At 44.0% G+C, this 19335-nt stretch overlaps 1 protein-coding gene across 2 annotated transcripts in view; it reads right to left on the bottom strand.

Moving 5' to 3' along the window:
• CTPS1 (CTP synthase 1) overlaps positions 1–19335 on the bottom strand; it is a 33900-nt gene that overhangs the window by 1494 nt on the left and 13071 nt on the right. For both annotated transcript variants that reach the window (XM_032247130.1, XM_032247131.1), the window contains exons 8-18: positions 14914–15065; positions 13458–13590; positions 10206–10294; positions 9045–9139; positions 8110–8172; positions 5209–5252; positions 3777–3873; positions 2623–2678; positions 2444–2540; positions 1741–1885; positions 1085–1178 (exon numbers count right to left, since the gene is read on the bottom strand). In XM_032247130.1, the coding sequence (XP_032103021.1) occupies positions 1094–1178; positions 1741–1885; positions 2444–2540; positions 2623–2678; positions 3777–3873; positions 5209–5252; positions 8110–8172; positions 9045–9139; positions 10206–10294; positions 13458–13590; positions 14914–15065 (1056 nt within the window). In that variant the 3' untranslated portion in view covers positions 1085–1093. The remainder of the gene's footprint in view (positions 1–1084; positions 1179–1740; positions 1886–2443; positions 2541–2622; positions 2679–3776; positions 3874–5208; positions 5253–8109; positions 8173–9044; positions 9140–10205; positions 10295–13457; positions 13591–14913; positions 15066–19335) is intronic.

The raw sequence follows: 19335 nt of genomic DNA, 5'->3' as shown, positions 1-19335 counted from the left end.
TATATGGTGTGCAGGATTCAGGAGCTCCCCTTGCCCAGACCTCAGGGCAGGAGCAGTGGGACCACATCCACACCCCTGGTTCTCCTTCCAGACCCCAGATTTCTGACGGACACCCCCTCATTTGATACCTCACCAGCAGAACGCGTACTTCCGCCAACACAATCCACGCACTTTTCTGTTCTTTTTTTTGAGATAGAGTCTCATCACCCAGGCTGGAGTGCAGTGGCGCAATCTCGGCTCACTGCAACCTCCACATTCTGGGTTCAAGTGAGTCTCCTGGCTCAGCCACCTGAGTAGCTGGGATTACAGGCGTGTGCCGCCACACGCAGCTTATTTTTGTAGAGATGGAGTTTTACCATGTTAGCCAGGATGGTCTTGATCTCCTGATCTCATGATCCGCCTGCCTCAGCCTCCCAAAGTGCTGGGGTTACAGGCGTGAGCCACTGCGCCCAGCCCAATGCAGTTATCTTAAAGGATAGTTACGATTCGCGGCAGTGCCCACAGTTACTGCACTTTATGAACCTCAAACCCTGTCACTAAAGACAAACAGTCGATGTCTGTTTGACAACTGTTCTGATGTGGAAGGAATTACAGAATAAGCAGCAATCAACAGAAACTGTTCTCTAAGCAGTGTCAGCTTTAAAGTACTTCCTGATGAAAACCTGAGGCTCTGCAGAAATGACAAATGCCATTGTCATACCTGTCCCTTCCTTCAAGATCTCCAAATTTATAGCTACATCAAACAGTAGGGTGACCCCCCAGAACTGGTCAGATTGGCACCAGAATGTAGTAATCAGTAATGAGACAACTGCCCAGTGACTGTGTCTGCCCAAGCTGTAGTCCCCAGGGCAGGACTGGGAGGTGCACTGCAACCTGGAGGAAGGACTGCCCATGTGATACCCACACTGACCTCACCGCTTCCTTTTTCTTCTCTCTCCACCTGTGGATTACATTCAAGACCCCACCACTTTCATTCTCTGGCAAATAAAAATTTTCAGCTGTAAACTTTCATGATATTCTTGCAATTGCAGTGTGTTATCACTGTTTTTTTTTTTTTAAACTAAAACTTTAAAATACCACTTACGCTACAAGATCAGTCATGATTTATTGACGGAAACTTCAGATCAGTAATCTCAGAGTCAGGGGAGCTGCTTCCACTTCTGTCACTATAGGTGTCCCTGTAGAATTCAGATGGTTTATTCATCATCTCCCACCAAAAACTCACTTTACATCCCTGTTTTTGTAGCCACGGTTCCTACAGGAACACCTGTCTGCACACAGCAGAAATCAGACAGACCGTTTGCTACATAATATATTTAGCAAGAAGCTGCAGAAGGATTTCCTTCTTCTGGCTACGAAAGATAAACATTCCATTTATACTTTAGTCACATACCCTACCACCAACTCTGAGTACTGGTTCTGGATAAAAGTCACAATGGGGCATAAATCTACCCATGTTGTGGCTTACTTCCCGGGAAAACTAGTTCCCCTTAACATGGGCCAGAGGGTCCTATGACAAGTGTGATCCAGTCAGCACCACCAGATGCTGCAGAAAGGGGGACCTGGCCAATATGCTGGAGAAGCACCGTGAGCAGCTCTGGGAAAGGACAGGAACTTTCACCCCAGGCACTTGTGGCTTTTTTTTTCTTATGACTGACTAATGTGTTGCTGTAATCAATCAGTGATCATCTAAAGGACTAGAGAAGACAAATGGATTACTAAAGCAAAGAGTGTGCCTACCTGGGCGAGAGCCTGCAGCCTTTCTGGAGGTAATGTGGGAGTCGCCCCACAGAGGCCAGGAGGAGGCCAAAATATGGTGGGGAGGGCTTGATAGGTCTGGACAGGAACTCAGGGTGGTACTGAACCCCAACAAAAAAGGGATGATCTGAAATAGATTCAAAAGAAAACAGCCTCATTGTGAAGGTTATGCACAAAGTGTGTAAGAACAAAATCTAGTTACATGTTTCATGTTTCCAAAGGCCCTAAAATAATCTGAAAATGACTTTCTCATTTGAATCTAGGTAAAGGTAATCTCAAACCATGCATGATCTGACACCCTCTCTCCAGCACTGCTTGTGCTGTCCCCTCCTGGCTGAAGGCCTCCGTCCAGGGTCCCACCCAAGACCCTGGCTCCTAGGACTTCTGTAGACTGAGTCATGCGGTTGAGGTGAGGGCTGAAGCAGCTTTAGTGCCAAGTCCAAGCATTTTGGAGGAGGAGAAACTGCAGCCAGAAGTTAAATGGCTCCCTGAGGAAGGCCATGGACCAGAAATAACTTTCCGGGTCCAGACCTCTCGTTTATCAAGATTCCTTCCCTCACCAGACCTCTGTGCTGCTTCCTAATTCTGTTAGGTCAGGAGCAACAAGATCACATGTTTACAGTTTCCCATATGCCAAGAAAACTTTACTAAGTTTTCCATTAAATACAACTGCCCGAGTAATCACCTTCCAACTCCACAATTTCCATTCTCTCTCCTTCAACATCTTGGCCAACGAACTTCAGGCCTTGTTCTTCCAAACACTTCTTCAAGACTGGATTCACCTGTTGAGGCATGGAAAATAATTCTGCTGGTCTCTCAGCTCACTAGCTTTCCAGAGTACCAAGAACAAGCTGGAATCCTTACCTCAAATCGGTGGCGGTGCCTCTCTTCCAAGTAGTCTGCGTCTCCGTACAGTTTCCCTGGCAAGACAAACGGGTTAGATGTAGAGAATTCTGATCTCACAGGATGATGCATTACAAAGGCATCCTGCTTCCCGCTTTACTTTTCATCATCTATGTAGCCAGGTCTTTAGAGGGCTGTTTCTATGAATCTGCTTAGGTCACCTCCTCTTAACAGCACAGTTTAGACTAATTCTTGGGCTCTGACTCTTTCTGACAACACTAAAGAAAACCGTAACAGAAACAGACTCTCACTACCCCTTCAAACACATGATTGCAAAGTATGGGCACTTTGCTGCTAGAAAACTGTCTTGGAAAACAAATCAGGATGTATGAAACGGCAAGGCTCTGGGAACGCAGGGGACAGGAGGCATTTTAAGAACTACAGAGATGACCTCTGATGACTGTGCAGTCATCAGAGGTCATCAGCCCCCAGTGGCTCCATGTGAACAAGCAGGGCATTTGCAAATGGGCTGCTTTTTACTGACTCATTTCATGGGTGCCTCAAGATCCCCAAATCCACAGAACATTAGAGTTGAGAAGAGAAAGATCCCACACTCAAGTGACTTCAACTATGCTGCTACAGAACACGGGGAGAGACACAGGGCGCTTCTGCTAATATGGTAAAGGGGGAATTTTCCCAGTAGACAAGAAGGAAATCTGTGTAACAGTCCTTTTCTTAAACATTTTCCTCCCAAAATTACCCCCTTCAGCACCTATTAGTACTTTTTAAGAACAGAATCTGTTTAGGCTGAATCATATGAAATTGCCATTTGTGTGTGACAAAAATTGCCAAACATCAGTAATTTATATGGTTGGTCTTAATAAGAAAGTAACCCATAAGGATAAATGTAACCTCACTGCTTCATTCTGCTGAGGCGCACATGCCTAGGAGTCTGACTGCACTGCCAGTGGCCTTTCTAAGACCTACATTGTTTCTCTGGCTATTACCGTGCATCCTAAAACGGCATCAATAAGAGAGGAAAGAAAGAACTTCAAAAGCAAGAACGAAACCAAAAAAAAAAGCCAGCCTGGTTCCTCGAAGCCATGGCACCACCCTAAGACACGTGTCCTGGGCGCACAGAGCCAAAGGCTGGGCCAGCGTGAGGCAGCTCTTACTCATGACTGAGTTCTTGGTCTGGAACAGGGTTCTCCTCTTGCCCAGCCTCATGGTTCCGCCCATCTGCCCTGGGTTGTGTTCTGGCATGTCTACGACCTGGAGATGTTCAGAAAACAGACACCAACTACAGAACTCTGCTTCTGTTGGGAGAGAAACCTCCTTGGTTGGGCTGGATGGAAAAGGCTTGTGAGTAGGGTCTCATTCTCCAAGCCCTCCTTATGAGACATTTTGTCACAGGAGAAAATGCCTCCCAGTTGGCATCTAACCTCGGTTGGGTGGAGGATCCGTCCTTCAGCCTGTCCTCCTAATCTGCATGCAGGACCACAGCAGCCCCTCCCCAGGCTAGTCCCACCCCAGCACTGTGGACAGTAAGCATCGCATCCTCAGAAAGACTGATACAGCACCACAGACATGGACTGGATGTGTCATAACATGTCTGTTGCCCCAGCTAGCCTGATGACAGCTCCAAGGCAAGGGATGCAGGCCTAGCACCCCACAGCTGAGCAAGCATCTGCGGACCGGGTGGGCCATACACTGATGGCCCAGTCCACCTCTCAGCCCAGTGTTCCCAGGTACCTTCTGACCTCCAGGCTCTCCTCTGTGCCCTGCTCCTCCCCACCCCAAAGCCCCATGCTTCAAAACATTTGCTGGTCCACTCCTGAGGCCTTAGTATCAGCAAAGTTCAATTTCAGGTCAACAAACACATACTGATGCTAAGTGCTGTGAGATCAAGAATGTTGTCCATCTCATTTAGCACAGTGTCCATGGTGACAAGGGCAGCCCCAGCACATAGTAGGCACCACATTTATTGAATGCTGAAAAAGGTAAGTAAGTGCCTTTCCCTCCTGGGCTGGGAATTCCAAGGTAAATAAAGGCATCGTCTCTCCTCCATGTGCCTAACAGTGAGGGCTGAGAATGCCACACGCCCTTGGCATGAGAGCTAACATGAGATACACCAGCCTGGAAGAGCTTTGGATGCAGTTAAGCCAACCAGTGCTCCATCCCAGCAGATCTCCCAGGACTATGGCTGGGGATCCCATGAATTAACATATAATATACACATGAAAGTGGCGAGAACAGTGGCTGGCACAGAGTAAGTACATATGCCAGGGTCTCTTATTAGTATCTATGCCATGTTCTAGGAGTTGAGAGGAGCAGGGATGGAGAATAATTTTAATCAGGAATCCCCTCTGGTTGTATGGGCTGGTACCTGTCTTAAAAACTTTCTGTGGTCAATTGGAAAGATTAGGAAGGAATTACATAATGAAAAAGGAAAGGTTTTCCTATCTGGTAGGTCTGAGTGCCCAAGACCTCAGGGTTCTTTGGGATGGACTCAAGTGGTCTCACTTTCTGTCTCTAAACATCAATCATGTTCACAAACACCTTTCCACACCCTTCTAAGCCCTGTGGAGGTTCAAACACTGGACTCACCACGGGATGACTGGTCTTAGGGTCAAACTCTGTAGAATTGGCATCTGAAATACCAAAATACTTATTACAAAAATAGTTACAAACAAAAGTGATTGTTTAATAGTTTCACTGCTAAGCTCTAAACGCTATTTGCCCCCTTAGTTTAAAAATCAGTGATTAGAACAAAAAGTAAAGACAGCATCCCCCTGACCTCACCCCCAGACAATATCTCACTCTGTTGTCCAGGCTGGAGTGCAGTGGTGCGATCATAGCTCACGGCAGCCTTGAACTCCTGGCTTCAAGCAATCCTCTAGCCTTAGCCTCCCAAGTAGGTCAAACTACCACGCATAGCTAATATTTTTGTTTTTGTAGAGGCAGAGGCTATATTGCCTAGGCTAGTCTCAAATACTTGGGCTCAATGAATCCTCCTGCCTGGCCTCCCAAAGTACTGGAATTACAGGTACAAGCCACCAGGCAATAAATATAGCATTTTTAAGACATAAAATACTCAACACACACACAGGTGAATTTGTTTTCCATGAAGTCTATAACTCTCTAGAAAGTCAATCAGTACAAAATGGGGAAATCAAAACTAATGGCATAACCTAGTAATTTTTAATTAAATACTACATCTTTATAACAGCTTTTTTTTTTTTTTTTTTTTGAGATGGCGTTTCATTCTTGTTGCCCAGGCTGGAGTGCAATGGCATGATCTTGGCTCACCGCAACCTCCGCCTCCCAGGTGCAAGCGATTCTCCTGCCGCAGCCTCCTGAATAGCTGGGATTACAGGTATGTGCCACCACGCCCAACTATTTTGTATTTTTAGTAGAGACAGGTTTCTCCATATTGGTCAGGCTGGTCTTAAACTCCCAACCTCAGGTAATCCACCCACCTCAGCCTCCCAAAGTGCTGGGATTACAGGTGTGAGCCATAGTGCCCAACCTATGACAGTTCATTCACATATATATATGTATTTTTTTTTTTTTTTTTTTTTGAGACAGTTTCACTCTGTCACCCAGGCTGGAGTGCAGTGGCATAATTTCATCTCACTGTAACCTACACCTCAGGAATTCAAGATTCTCATGTCTTGTCCTCCCAAGTAGCTGGGATTACAGGCACACACCAATATACCTGGTTAATTTTTGTATTTTTAGTAGAGACAGAGTTTCTCCATGTTAGCCAGGCTGGTCTTGAACTGCTGGCCTCAAGTGATCAACCCACCTCAACCTCCCAAAGTGCTGGGATTACAGGCGTGAGCCACCGTGCCCGGCCAAGTTTGTACATTGTCTTAATGTTTCAGACACTGTCTCTCAAAGATGAATAAGTACTATTTCTTCCATACTTCTTTCACCATCAGCAGCTAATACACTGCCCTAGTCAACTGTTTCGTTCAATAGCTCAATCAGTCAGAAATTAACTGATTTCAACTCAACCCTTCTATCCTTCATTGAACTGACCGTCTAACCAAAGCAAAACCACTAAAGACCAAACGGCAAAGGACCAAGTTCCCGGTACCGAGTCTGGTTCTATGTGAATGCTGGGCACTGTTCCCCTCCTGGCCTGAACCAGGGTCCACTCTCAACTAAAGTGTAAGCTCATCACCAAGGTACCTACCAATATGGGAACCTGAGTGAGAGGCATGGGTCTGGGGCTCTGAAGGATCCAGGGGGCCCAGAAAGCCAGCTCTGGGTGGTGGGTGATAAGACAGTACCTGCCAGGACTCAGAAGCCAGCACGCAAGGGCATGCTGCCTACCAAACTGAGCCACACCCCCAAGTCACTGTGAAGCAGCCTCTCAGGGAAAGGTGAATGAAACTAGCCCTAACCACATGCTGGCCACTGAAGAGTCACCTATACTTTATAAAGTCAAACTGTTTTTACATTTCTTCAGGTTACTTTATTTTCCATAGAATTTACAACGTCTTTCTGAAAATCTAGTATTTGTCGGTGGGCTAAGCGACCAAATGGGCTGTGGTGGATTATTCCATCAGTGGCCCCAATACAGCATGCTCAGTCCTCACACATGTTCCCCATGCCCACCGACTCGGGGCTTGGCCACGTGACTTGCTTTGGCCAATGGGACATCAGCAGGCCTGATAAGTGCCTGCACAGTAGGTCTGTCATTTTGGAAGCCAGCTGCTCGTCCTGTGTGAGGAAGCTTGGGCTGGAATAATGAATGATGAGCCACTACATGGAGAGACCATCTTGATGTCCCTGCTGGGTTAGTGCACAGCTGAATGCAAGGCAGGAGCATGCGATCTCAGATACTGAGCCAACCCACAGAATACTGAGAGATGAGAAGTCACTGCTGTTGGGAGCCAGGAGCTTTAGAGAGGTCTGTCACACAGTAATACACAGCTAGGCAAAGAGCTGATATTATCTGAGCACTTCCTATTTTCCAGGCACTGCTAGAGACTGTTACATATATTATTTCCCATAATTCTTATAACCATGTGAAGTATGTACCATCATTACTCCCATCTTACAGAAAAAACAGAGGCCCATAAACGCTAAGTAATTTGCTTAAAAATCACTTATAAGTGATAAAGTCGGAATCTGAGCCCAGGTTCAGTAGCTACAGAGCCCAGGTTCATAACTGCCCAAAGCCTCACTTAGAACAAGGACTTCTCTCCAGGCACCAGCTTCAGGATGGTGGCCATGGTGATCAAAGTGACAGAATCTCAACAACAGGAAATGCAGGGGCATAAGGCAAAGGAGGGAGTCTGGCTGTACTCCCTCCTTCCTGTGTGGAGGAGCTGCACTGTTCCTCAGGAAGCAAGGCAGCCCCCTTACCACATGGCATGAGGTACTTGGAACCCAGGCCTTCCCCTCTCCATAGCTCCTGATCATCCAGGCAGCAACAGGCCTCATATCCTCCAGAAATACGCAAGCGGGAATTGAATGGTCTTAATGCACACTTACCTTCCCATCCCAGCACGTTTCTTGAGAATTCAACCACTGCCAACTGCATTCCCAAGCAAACGCCTTCCAGTCGGGGGAAAAACAAACAACGCTCCATTCAAAAGGTAGTTCTTACTTTTCCCACCAGCCTCTGCAATGTCCTTTGTGCCCTTTATTCAGAGAATTATAATCGCAAACTCATAACTTCCTGCTACGAACAAGTACTCTCTGCTGTTACACTTTACTTGAATTAGATTTCAAAAACTGTGTGTAAGGTACATGAAAATTCTAGATTTGCAAAGTCATCTGATTTTAGAAGTATACAATATTCTATTCACTACTTTTTCCCCCCCAAGACAGGGTCTTGCTGTTGCCCAGTCTGGAGTGCAGTGGAGCAATCTTGGCTCACTACAGCCTTGAATTTCTGGGATCCAGCAATCCTCCTGCCTCAGCCTCTACAAGTGTTCAGTTTACAGGCATGAACCACCATGCCTAGCCTCAGTACTTTAAAATTCAAGTTTTCTTATCCTCTACCATTAAGTTTTTATTTACAATTGACAAAGCTGAAAATTACTAAAATGTACAGTACCAGGAGGCATCCAAAATCATTTTGCCCAATTACAGTCAGCTGTTGTGCCAAGTGAGGCGGATATAAAACTCAACCTTACATGTACTGCAAATGGCTGGGTTCATTAAATGGCCAGGATTTCCTAATTCACAGTTTATTCTCTCAAAATTCCATGACATCTACACGTAGCTCATAAGGATAAATAAGCTTTCCATTTTAAAAAGACTGGATTCATCTCCAAAGACAAACACGAAGGCTTTTACTTGGGTTCCTATCCACAAAGAGAGCAATTTTCAGTAATCCCCCCACTTTGTTTATAGGCTCCCACGTGGCCCCTTTCCCCACTCTTTCCTACTCTGAGTAAAGACTGCACTGCAGAGCTCCTTACCCAAAAAAGGCTTTTTCTGATTCCGAGCCCAGGAAATTGCTTGGATTTTTCCTTCTGTTCCTCGAACACCAAATCCTCCTGGAACCAGCACTCCACTGCACAAAAGAACAAACCACAAGACAACTCCCCTTTTCTACCAGTCCAGCTTGCAATAAGAGCCATTACCAAGACACTGAAGCCATGAAATTACTCCATACATTGTGCTATTGAGACAATGAATTGTACGTAAACACTATGAACTTAGAAACTGCATACAAAACTATGGGCTTTTCTTAGTAACTTAGGAACATGCTTATTGCAAGTGAAAAAGATGGTATACATAATTGCAGTATTGCCACTGCACTCACTATCTTTGGTAGAGTTGTTCATAATTTTTTTTTTCTTGAGACCGGGTCTCACACTGTTACCCAGGCTGGAGGGCACTGGTGTGATCACAGCTCACTACAGCCTTGACCTCCCAAGAAGCTGGGACTACAGGCATGTGCCGCCACGCCCAACTAGTTTTGTTGTTGCTTCTGTTGAAGAAACAGCATCTCCCTATGTTGCCCGGGCTGGTCTTGAGCTTTTGGGCTCAAGCAAGTCTCCTGCCTCAGCCTCCCAAAGTACTGGGATTACAGGCATGAGCCACTGTGCCCAGCCCATAATTTTAAATATATATCTATTAACATAAACAATGTATTTTACCTACAGGCTTAAAATGCTCCCGAGTAAGAAGGAGGCCTTTCTTCATCAGCTCTGTGTGCCATACTTACCAATGGACTCAGAAGTAGGTATATACCTCAGTAACATTCAACTGTTCTAGTGAACCAGAAATTCTTGCTTATGTTTTACTATTATAAATAACAGCTGCCAAAACAACTTATGAGACTCTACTGATGTGTACTCATCAAATGTTCTGGACGAAAAATCATTAAATAAGCCTCATCAATAGAAGCATATAGCAAACATTATCAACAAAATTAGAACAGATTTTCAGATCCAATGATATACTGATAAGCTGCATTTTTTAAGGATTAAATCAGACAGCATGTAGTCTTTTCAATAATTAAAACATATTTTAACAAGTCGATTACCTACCACTGGCACAGGAAAGCAGATGACTTTTTTCATTAAAACAAAACCAAAAAACCCTGGAAACCCAAGGCAGTGAACTCTACTTACTGAGCACTACAGAGCTTCTGCCAAGCTTCGTGGTAGCGCACGGGCTCTTCTCGCGAGGTACTTGGCTCCAAGTCCGTAGAATCTATATACTGGATGTTATTCAGACAAGGGAGGAAAGAAGCAGGCTCATGACTTCAGGCTGTGCCTTCTTAATTTTTCAATAATATCATCAATGTTCTTTCTTAATTCTGGCTTGAATCATCTTAATATATTTAATAACTTAAAATTTTTTTAAATATGAGGTTTTAAAACACAACAGTTTACTTCAAAATCATTAAACTACCAAATCTCTCTCTCTGCGCTCTACTTTGTTCAGGATCTGGTCTCAGCTAAGCCTCTGCAGCGGGCTTTAGTGGGCTTTCTGTTCAAAGACACTCTCCCCAGCCCATCTTCCGCCTAGTTTTTGTGGGTTTTTATCTTTTCTTTCTACTGTATTGAAGCATAATACGCATACAATAAAATAATACAAGCATTTTAAGTGCATACTTTGAAGAGTTTTGTCAAACATACACATGAAGGTGTGACCACCACCCCGATCAAGATATAGAACCTAAGTTAATGAGCCGGGCACGGTGGCTCACACCTATAATCTCAGCACTTTGGGAGGCGGGTGGATCACTTGAGGTCAGGAGTTGAAGACTAGTCTTAACAAAGATGGTGAAACCCTCTCTCTACTAAAAAAAAAAAAAAAATTTAGCCAGGTGTGGTGGTGTATACCTGTAGTCCCAGCTACCTGGGAGGCTGAGACAGGAGAATTGCTTGAACCTGGAAGGTGGAGGTGGCAGTGAGCCGGGATTGTGCCCCTGCACTGTGGCCTGGGTGACAGAGCCAGACTTCGTCTCAGAAAAAAAAATTAAATTTAATTTAAAAAAAAGAACATAAGTTACCATCTTCCCAGAATGTCTTCCCCTCTACCTCCTACCCCAAACAACCTCAGATCCAATTTCTATCATCACAGATTTGTTTTGCCTCTTACAGAACCTCCCATAAACGGAGCCAAATAGTATATAACCTTTTGTGTCTGGCCTCTTTTGCTTAGTATGTTTGAGGTTCATCCATGTTGCTGTATTTATCAGTGGTTTGTTCCTTTTCTTTTTTAGCTTTTTTTTTTTTTTTTGCAGAGACGGGGTCTCGCTATGTTCACCAGTCTGGGCTCAAACTACTGGCCTCAGGCGATCCTCCCACAGCAGAGGCTTCCGAAGTGTTGGGATTATGGGCATGAGCCACAGTGTTCAGCCTGGTTTGTTCCTTTTCATTGCTGAGTAGTTTTGTACTATATAAATAAACATAAATTTATCCATTGACAGGTTATAAATATTTGGGTTGTTTCCAGATTTCAGCTATTAGGAATAATTTGTCCATTTGAATAAAAATCTTTTTTTGTGGACATGTTTTCAAGTCTCTCAAGTGAATATCTGGGAGTGGACTTACTGGATCACACATCTACCTTGATAAGAAACCACCAGACTGTTTTCTAACGTGGTGGTGCCATTTTACACCCCCAGCAGCAAGGTATGAGCTCCACATCCTCTCTAACACTCCAGCAGGTATGCATCACTATGTCAGTGTGACTTCATGCGCATTGATTTCCCTGACAATTAGAGGTGTTGAGCACTTTTCATGTATGTCACCTGCATCTTCTTTTGGAAGTGTCTGTTCAAATCTTTTGCCTACTTTTAAAATTAAGGTGTCCATCATTTTTCTACAATCTCCTACCTAAACCCTGCAGTTACTTCCCTGGACCTCAGGGTAAGACCCAGATTTGGCCCAGTTCATGGAATTGTGAGCAGGCCCTTACCAGCCTGTCTCCAGACAGCCTCCAATTCACAATTTCCATCCACAGAGTTCCCAACTGCTCCACATCTCCAAGCCCTTGGACGTGCTCTACCTATTCTAACAGGAATGCCCCTCCCAAGCCTTCTCCATCCTACCCAACCCACCCTGGGGTTCCTCCATGGGGAAGTTTGTCTTCCTCATGTGTCTACCACGACAGGTTCACCCTCTCCTGTATGTGCCCCCTTCCTACCTAAAAGACTCAATATTTCTTAAATGCAGAGACTGGCCTTTTCATCCATCTCTTAGCCTTTGCCACCTAACAAACACATGGCAGCCACAGACTAACTCCAAGTGGATAAAATACATGAATGACGGAAAGAACTAGCAAATGATAAGTCTGAGCTGTGTCATGCGATTTAAATTCTTAAAACACATACAACAGGCCATTCTGCAGGAACCTGTCCAGCAGCACAAAGCAAACTAAATTCTCATGCTGAGAAACACCTGGGAAGTAGAAAGCAAACCCCAGTGTGGCGACAGCTACATGGGGCTAGGTTAATAACCTCAGCACTGAGCCCCAACTTCACCTCTGGCCTTCATCTCCTCCTGAAAAGCTCTAGCCGATGGGCTGGGAAGAAAAGGAATAAAGGGGACAGGCAGAAGGGAGGGTTTTCAAGGGCAGCTGACATAGCACTTACCACATGCCAGGCATAGTTCTCAGCACTTTGTATTCATGAACTTCTTACAACAACCCTAGGAGGAAGGCACTATCACCATCCCTTTTTAAAGATGTGGAAACTGAGGCACAAAGCGGGTTAAGTAAATTGTCTAGGTCTGACCGCTTATAAATGACAGAGCCAGAATCTGAGCCCAGGTCACCTGGCTCAGGCATCCATGCTCTTAATCATGAGACTCTACTGCCACCCATAGACAAGCAGGGCCACGCCCCACCAATCCATTGGTTCAGCTGCTGCCCACCATGGGACAGACCAGAACATAGTAACTACCACTTACTGAATGCCCCACACATCCCAGAGAAACCTCACAGCTCTATGAGGTGAATACTGTCATTCCCATTCTGCAATAAGTGAGAAGCATCGGTTAGGAAAGGCAGCCCAAGTGCCAACAAAGTCTCCAAGAGCCTCCAGCTGTCAACTGTGCAGCATGCCCATGGCCCACCAGCAGCCCCCATTTCCGAAATAGCACATTATATTTGATTATCTGACAGTCACAGCCAAGCACTCAGTCTCTCTCACCCTCTACTCTAGTCATCTCTCCTCTTCATTAATTCCTGAAAATGCTCTACTGTCTTCTCAAAACCAGAAACAACCACACATCTTTTTAATCCCTAAAAAGTAATTCCTTAAAAAGTAATTCTGAGCTCCAAAACCAGAAAGCAGATATAACACAGCACCTAGGAGAATATAGACTGCTTCTCTGCTCATGGGTCCGCTGTACCTGTGCCACCCTCCTTACCTTGATTTCCAATTTGTGGTTGATGGCCAGTGCAGAATGCTCCAGAGCCTTAATGACGGAGGCGTAGGAGTCTGAGAACTTCGTGTATTTGCCCACAAGGGCAATAGAGCAGGTCTCCAGCAAGCGATCGTATCTATCAAACAAACGTCAAAAAACACCCAGTTACTCAGAAGGTACACACTATCATGAGACCAAAATAGCTATTTCAAGAGAAAAAAAAAATGTCTGGCCAGGAGCGGTGGCTCATGCCCATAATCCCAGCACTTTGGGAAGCTGAGATGGGAGGATCTTGAGCCCAGGATTTGGAGGTTACAGTGAGCTGACTGCACCACTGCACTACAGCCTAGGCAACAGTTTGAGACTCTGCCTCAAACCGCACTCTCCAAAAAAAACAAAAACATATCTGGGAAGACCGTAACAGGAATAGCTATTATCTGAGTTCTGTGTACGGACTAGTAAAGAGGAAGCAATTTTCAGATCAAAATGGCAGGCCTTGTAAAGAAAGTAAGTTTTTTGTTTTTGTTTTGAAACTTACAAAGAGACAGTTTCAAAATCTCAGACAAATTTGCCTACAGAAAATTTTTTTCATACCAAAGGGCAAAAATATTAACAGACATTAACAGACAATTCACGAGAATTAATGTTATGAAGGCCAGTGTCGAATAAATTATAAGACATTCACAAAATAGAAAAGTCCATACTCATTAAAAGTTTTCATTGTAAAATATAATAACAGAGCGAAATGCTTATAATGTTTTATGAAAAAAGGTGATAAAACTATGCCATCCTGGTAGCTACATGTAAGCAAAGACTGGAGGAAAAATGTCGAAATGAAAAACAATTATCACAGAGCAATGGAATGAGTATGCCCTCTCCAAATGCTTCTAAGTCATCATATTGATCTTGCAACTACAGTAAGGCCTGCCCATTGCTCTAAGACATGAAGTGAAGATCTCTGAAGGGATGTGACAGCATCACTTAGCCTTAAAAGGATGTAGTGGAGTGAGCAGCAACACGTCCTCTTTCTAATGTGATCCCTTTCTGGTGTGGGGTGAGACACACATTCCCAAACATACCTCAGATCTCTGAGGTGGTGCCTAGGAGTGCTCTAGCCATTGTCAGCCATTTGTGTGGACTTTGGGTATGTACACTCACCCGCTGCCACCAGGACGCCTATCTGCACTGATCTAGTTGGTAAGAGACAAGCATGTTAAGACACAACCCAAACTCAGTGTCTCTAGAGGCCCAGCACCTGGCCTGGCCCCATCAGAACCTCCTTGTCTGTGCCATAGCTATGTAATAGCTAAGATCCTTTCTGAACCTCTCTTACTACAAATGCCCTTCTAATGAATGGATGGATGGCAGAAGTGCAAAGTGCTAGGGCTAGTGTCAGCTTCCCCAGCCTACAAAAGCGAGAAAGAAGGCTAGCACTCCCAACTCCTCATTGCAGGCAAACCTGTCAGCCATCTCTTTCCATTTCATCAGCATTTTTCTTGGCTGCCTCTCAATAGGAAGGTCAAGTCTTCGAAGAAAATAATCTACAACACCTTGCTCCTCTAACAACAAGGGGACTCGGTAGATGGATGACACATCGTGGACACAGATCACCTGTTTAGAAAAAAGCAAGTTATTAAATAAAAGCAAAAACTTACCAGGCTTACAGCCTCCTACTAGCTATGGGTCCTTGTGAAAATATTATGTATTTGAAAACAGCAAAAAGTGAGATGCTGACCACCACCTGTGGAGGTTTGGCCTGCAGACCGTGACTCGATGACTGATGAATAAATGTACTCTTACATTACAGTGATTTAAGCGGGCTAGAGATGGTCATTGGCTGCTTTTAGAAGTCGAAATGCAACCAACTGACCAAGACTCCTTCTCCGTTGTTATTTAGTAAAAAATGTCATAACAGAGGTTTTAAGTTAACACACTTGTGGGTAATTAACATGGTTAAAAGGGTGGTTATATGAATGATAAAAGCGTTAGGTTCCAGACCCAGAGTAAACACTATTAACAGGTAATTCCCCTTTGATTTCCCCGAGAGGACCATCCAGCACAAAGTTTACATGAGTAAACGGAGCAGAGACAAAGGGATGTGGGGTAAACAGAGGTAAACTGGGAAATCCTCTTATTGTATTGGCCCTATCTTCCCCTAACTTAATGGACTGGCTGCCTTCAACCTGTCCCAGTAAAACCTTTCGGCCTTCCAAAAGGCTTGAGACTACAGTAATCTATAACTTTTCCTAATATTTCTTTAATATTTTGCCAGCCACCCCAAGTGAATCTCAACAAAAAAGGACAATTTTCTAGAAAAAGATAAATTACTAAAACAGACTCAAGAATAGAACAGAAAAATGGTAGCCAATCTATTAAGAACATGGATGCAAAAGTCCTTTAAAACAAATTCATGGCTGGGCAAGGTGGCTTATGCTTGTATCCTGCACTTTGGGAGGCCAAGGCAGGAGGATTGTTCAAGCTCAGAAGTTCGAGATCAGCCTGGGCAACATAGTGAAACACTGTCTCTATAATAAAATACAAAATTTAGCCAGGCATGGAGGCATGTGCCTGTAGTCTCAGCTACTTGAGGGGTGGCTGAGGTGGAAGAATCATTTGAGCTTGGGAGGAACGAAGCTGTAGTGTACTAAGACTGTGCTACTGCACTCCAGCCTGGGTGACAGAGTGAGACTGTCTCAAAAAACAAAAACAAAAAACAAAAAAAAAAACACCAAAAAAATTAACTGGGTGTGGTAGCATACGTGCCCATGGTCCCAGCTACTCAGGAGGCTAAGGCAGGAGGATCACTTGAGCCTGGGAGGTAGAGGTTGCAGTGAGCCAAGACTGTGTCACTGCACTCCAACCTGGGTGACAGAGCCAGAGCCTGTCTCAAAAAACAAAAACAAACAAAAAAATAATGATCCAAACCACAAACATGGTTTTGAAAAATTATGTCCACAAACCCATGAATGGCTTAACTAAGAAGAGTGGTTCTGAAACTCAGCTGCATATTGAAATCACTCAGAGCTTATAAAAGGTCCAAAGCCCATGCTGCACCCTAGACCACTTGAATTGGAATCTCTGGGGGTAGGAGGCAGGCATCAGCATTTTTAAAGCTCCCCAGGTGATTCCAGTGTGCAGTCAAGTTTGAGAACTATTGCATTAGAAAATTTAACACTGGAATTCACCACATAAATAGAAAATAGATTAAGGAGGGAAAAAATTACCTCAATAGATGCAGACTTGATAAAAATTCAAAACCAAATTCATAATAAAAATTATTGGTAAATTAAGATTAGAGAAAATGTGGTAATATAAAAACACACAGTAAACATCATATGGATCAATATTAATGCATACTATTTAAAGTCCAGAACAAGGCCAGAATGGCTACTTTCAGTACTTCTATTCAATGATGTACTTAAGATATTAGCCTTTACCACTAGATAAGAAAAAAAAAAATGAACTAGAAAACAAGCAACAGTTGCCACAATGCATACAGTATCACTGCTTACCCATAAAAAACCAAAAGAATTTACAGGGAAACAATCAGTACTACAGAATTTTAGGAAGGTTGCTAGGCTATAGATGAACAGAATTCAGCAGGGTGCCTATACATGGACCATATCTAATCAGAAAATGTAATTTTAATAAATTCACAGTAACAAAATTATGAATAGCTACAAATAAATCTAAACAACTTATGAAGATTAGTAAATCTATAAAGTATCTTTATTTTTATAAATTATAGAACAGTATCCACGGATAATCTTTTCAACAATGGGGCTGAGTGAGACAAGTGGATAGCCACATCCACATGCAAAAATTTCAACTCTTACCTCACACTACACAGAAAAATTAACCTAGAATGGATCATGGAAGACCTAAAACTAAACATTTACAAGAAAATCTTCATGACCTTGGTTAAGCAAGGAGTTCTCAAATACAACAGTGAAAGCACAATCCATAAAAGAAAAAATAAATAGGATTTCATCGAAATTTACAAGTGTCTGTGCTTCAAAAGACATTATTAAGAAAATGAAGGCCACATATGGTTGCTCACACCTGTAATCCCAGCACTTTGGGAGGCCGAGATGGGTGGATCACCTGAGGTCAGGAGTTCACAGCCAGCCTGGAGACCCTATCTCTACTAAAAATAGAAAAATTAGCCGGGCGTGGTGGCAGGCACCTGTAGTCCCAGCTACTCAGGAGGCTGAGGCAGTAGAATCACTTGAACCCAAGAGGCAGAGGTTGCAGGGAGCTGAGACCCATACCACTGCACTCCAGTCTAAATAACAAAGCAAGACTCCATCTCAAAAAAAAATAAAGAAAATAAAAGACAAGGCACACACTGGGAGAGAATATGTGCAAATCACATATATGATAAAAGACTTGTTTCAGGCTATATCAAGTCTATTCAGTAAGATAAACATTCCGATTAAAAAAATAAGCAAGGCTGGGCATGCCAGCTCTTGCCTGTAATCCCAGCATTTTGGGAGGCTGAAGCAAAACTGCCTGAGCCCAAAGAGTTCAAGACCAGCCTGGGCAACATAGCAAGACCTCATCTCTACAAAAGATAAAATAGCTGGGCATGGTGCCTTCCACCTATGGTCCTAGCTACTCAGGAGGCTGAGTCAGGAGGGTTGCTTAAGCTCAGACTGCAGTAAGCTATGACAGCACCACTGTACTCTAGCTAGGGCAACAGAGCAAGACTTTGTCTCTTAAAAGAAAAAAATAAATAAATAAAAAAGGAAGGCTGGGTGCGGTGGCTCACACCTGTAATCCTAGTACTTCAGGAAGCCTAGCCAGGTGGATCACCTGAGGTCAGGAGTTCGAGACCAACTTGGCCAACATGGTGAAACCCCATCTCCACTAAAAATAGAAAAATTAGCTGGGTGTGGTGGCAGGCACCTATAATCCCAGCTACGTGGGAGGTTGAGGCAGGAGAATCACTTGAACCCAGGGGATGGAGGTTCCAGTGAGCTGAGATCGCTCCACTTCACTCCAGCCTGGGTGAAAGAACGAAAACTCCATCTTGAAAAAAAAAAGCAAAAAAATCTGAAAACTTCAATATGGAAATACTTGTTATATTTTAATAGCCAATAATTTTAAGGCCAGGCACGGTGGCTCATGCCTGTAAACTCAGCACTTTGGGAGGCTAAGGTGAGTGGATCACCTAAGATCAGGAGTTTGAGGCCAGGCTGACCAACACAGCGAAACCCCATCTCTACTAAAAATACAAAATTAGCTGGGCATGGTGGTGCATGCCTGTAATCCAAGCTACACGGAAAGCTGAGGCAGGAGAACCACTTGAACCTGGGAGATGGGGGTCGCAGTGAGCCAAGATCACATCACTGCACTCCAGCCCGGGTGAGAGCAAGATTCCGTCTCAATTAAAACGACAACAAAAAAACTGAACAATTTTAATGACAACCTATTCTGCTACAGAATTGAATTTCCTTCACTTGTTAGGACAGAAATATCTAAAACCTGGACAAAGCTACAAGCTGAATGTAACACCACTAGAATTTCCATACTAAGCACCACACTTAAGATACATTACAAGTTCCAATTTTGGATTTCCTGCACCATAGGTACAGTAACAAAAACACTAAAATCTATGTGACAGCCTGCAACACCCTAGACACCAGGCACCAGAAACATAAGTTGAATGAGGTGGCCCTTGCCCTCCAGAAGCTCAGAGTCTGTGAGGAGAGATACAGAGACACACATACACATAGATACATACACACACACACACACACACACACACACATACACACATATGCACACACACATGCACATACACACACCAGAAAGATGGGCCCACTGGCAACATCACACACACACACACACACACACACACACACACACACACACACAC

This window comes from Sapajus apella, unplaced genomic scaffold (genome assembly GCF_009761245.1).
Source record: "Sapajus apella isolate SASKATOON/1434 unplaced genomic scaffold, GSC_monkey_1.0 scaffold62, whole genome shotgun sequence".
In the NCBI taxonomy this organism is placed as follows: Eukaryota; Metazoa; Chordata; class Mammalia; order Primates; family Cebidae; genus Sapajus; species Sapajus apella.
The sequence above is the reverse complement of the archived record's forward strand: the minus strand, read 5'-3'. Positions and strand labels throughout refer to the sequence as shown.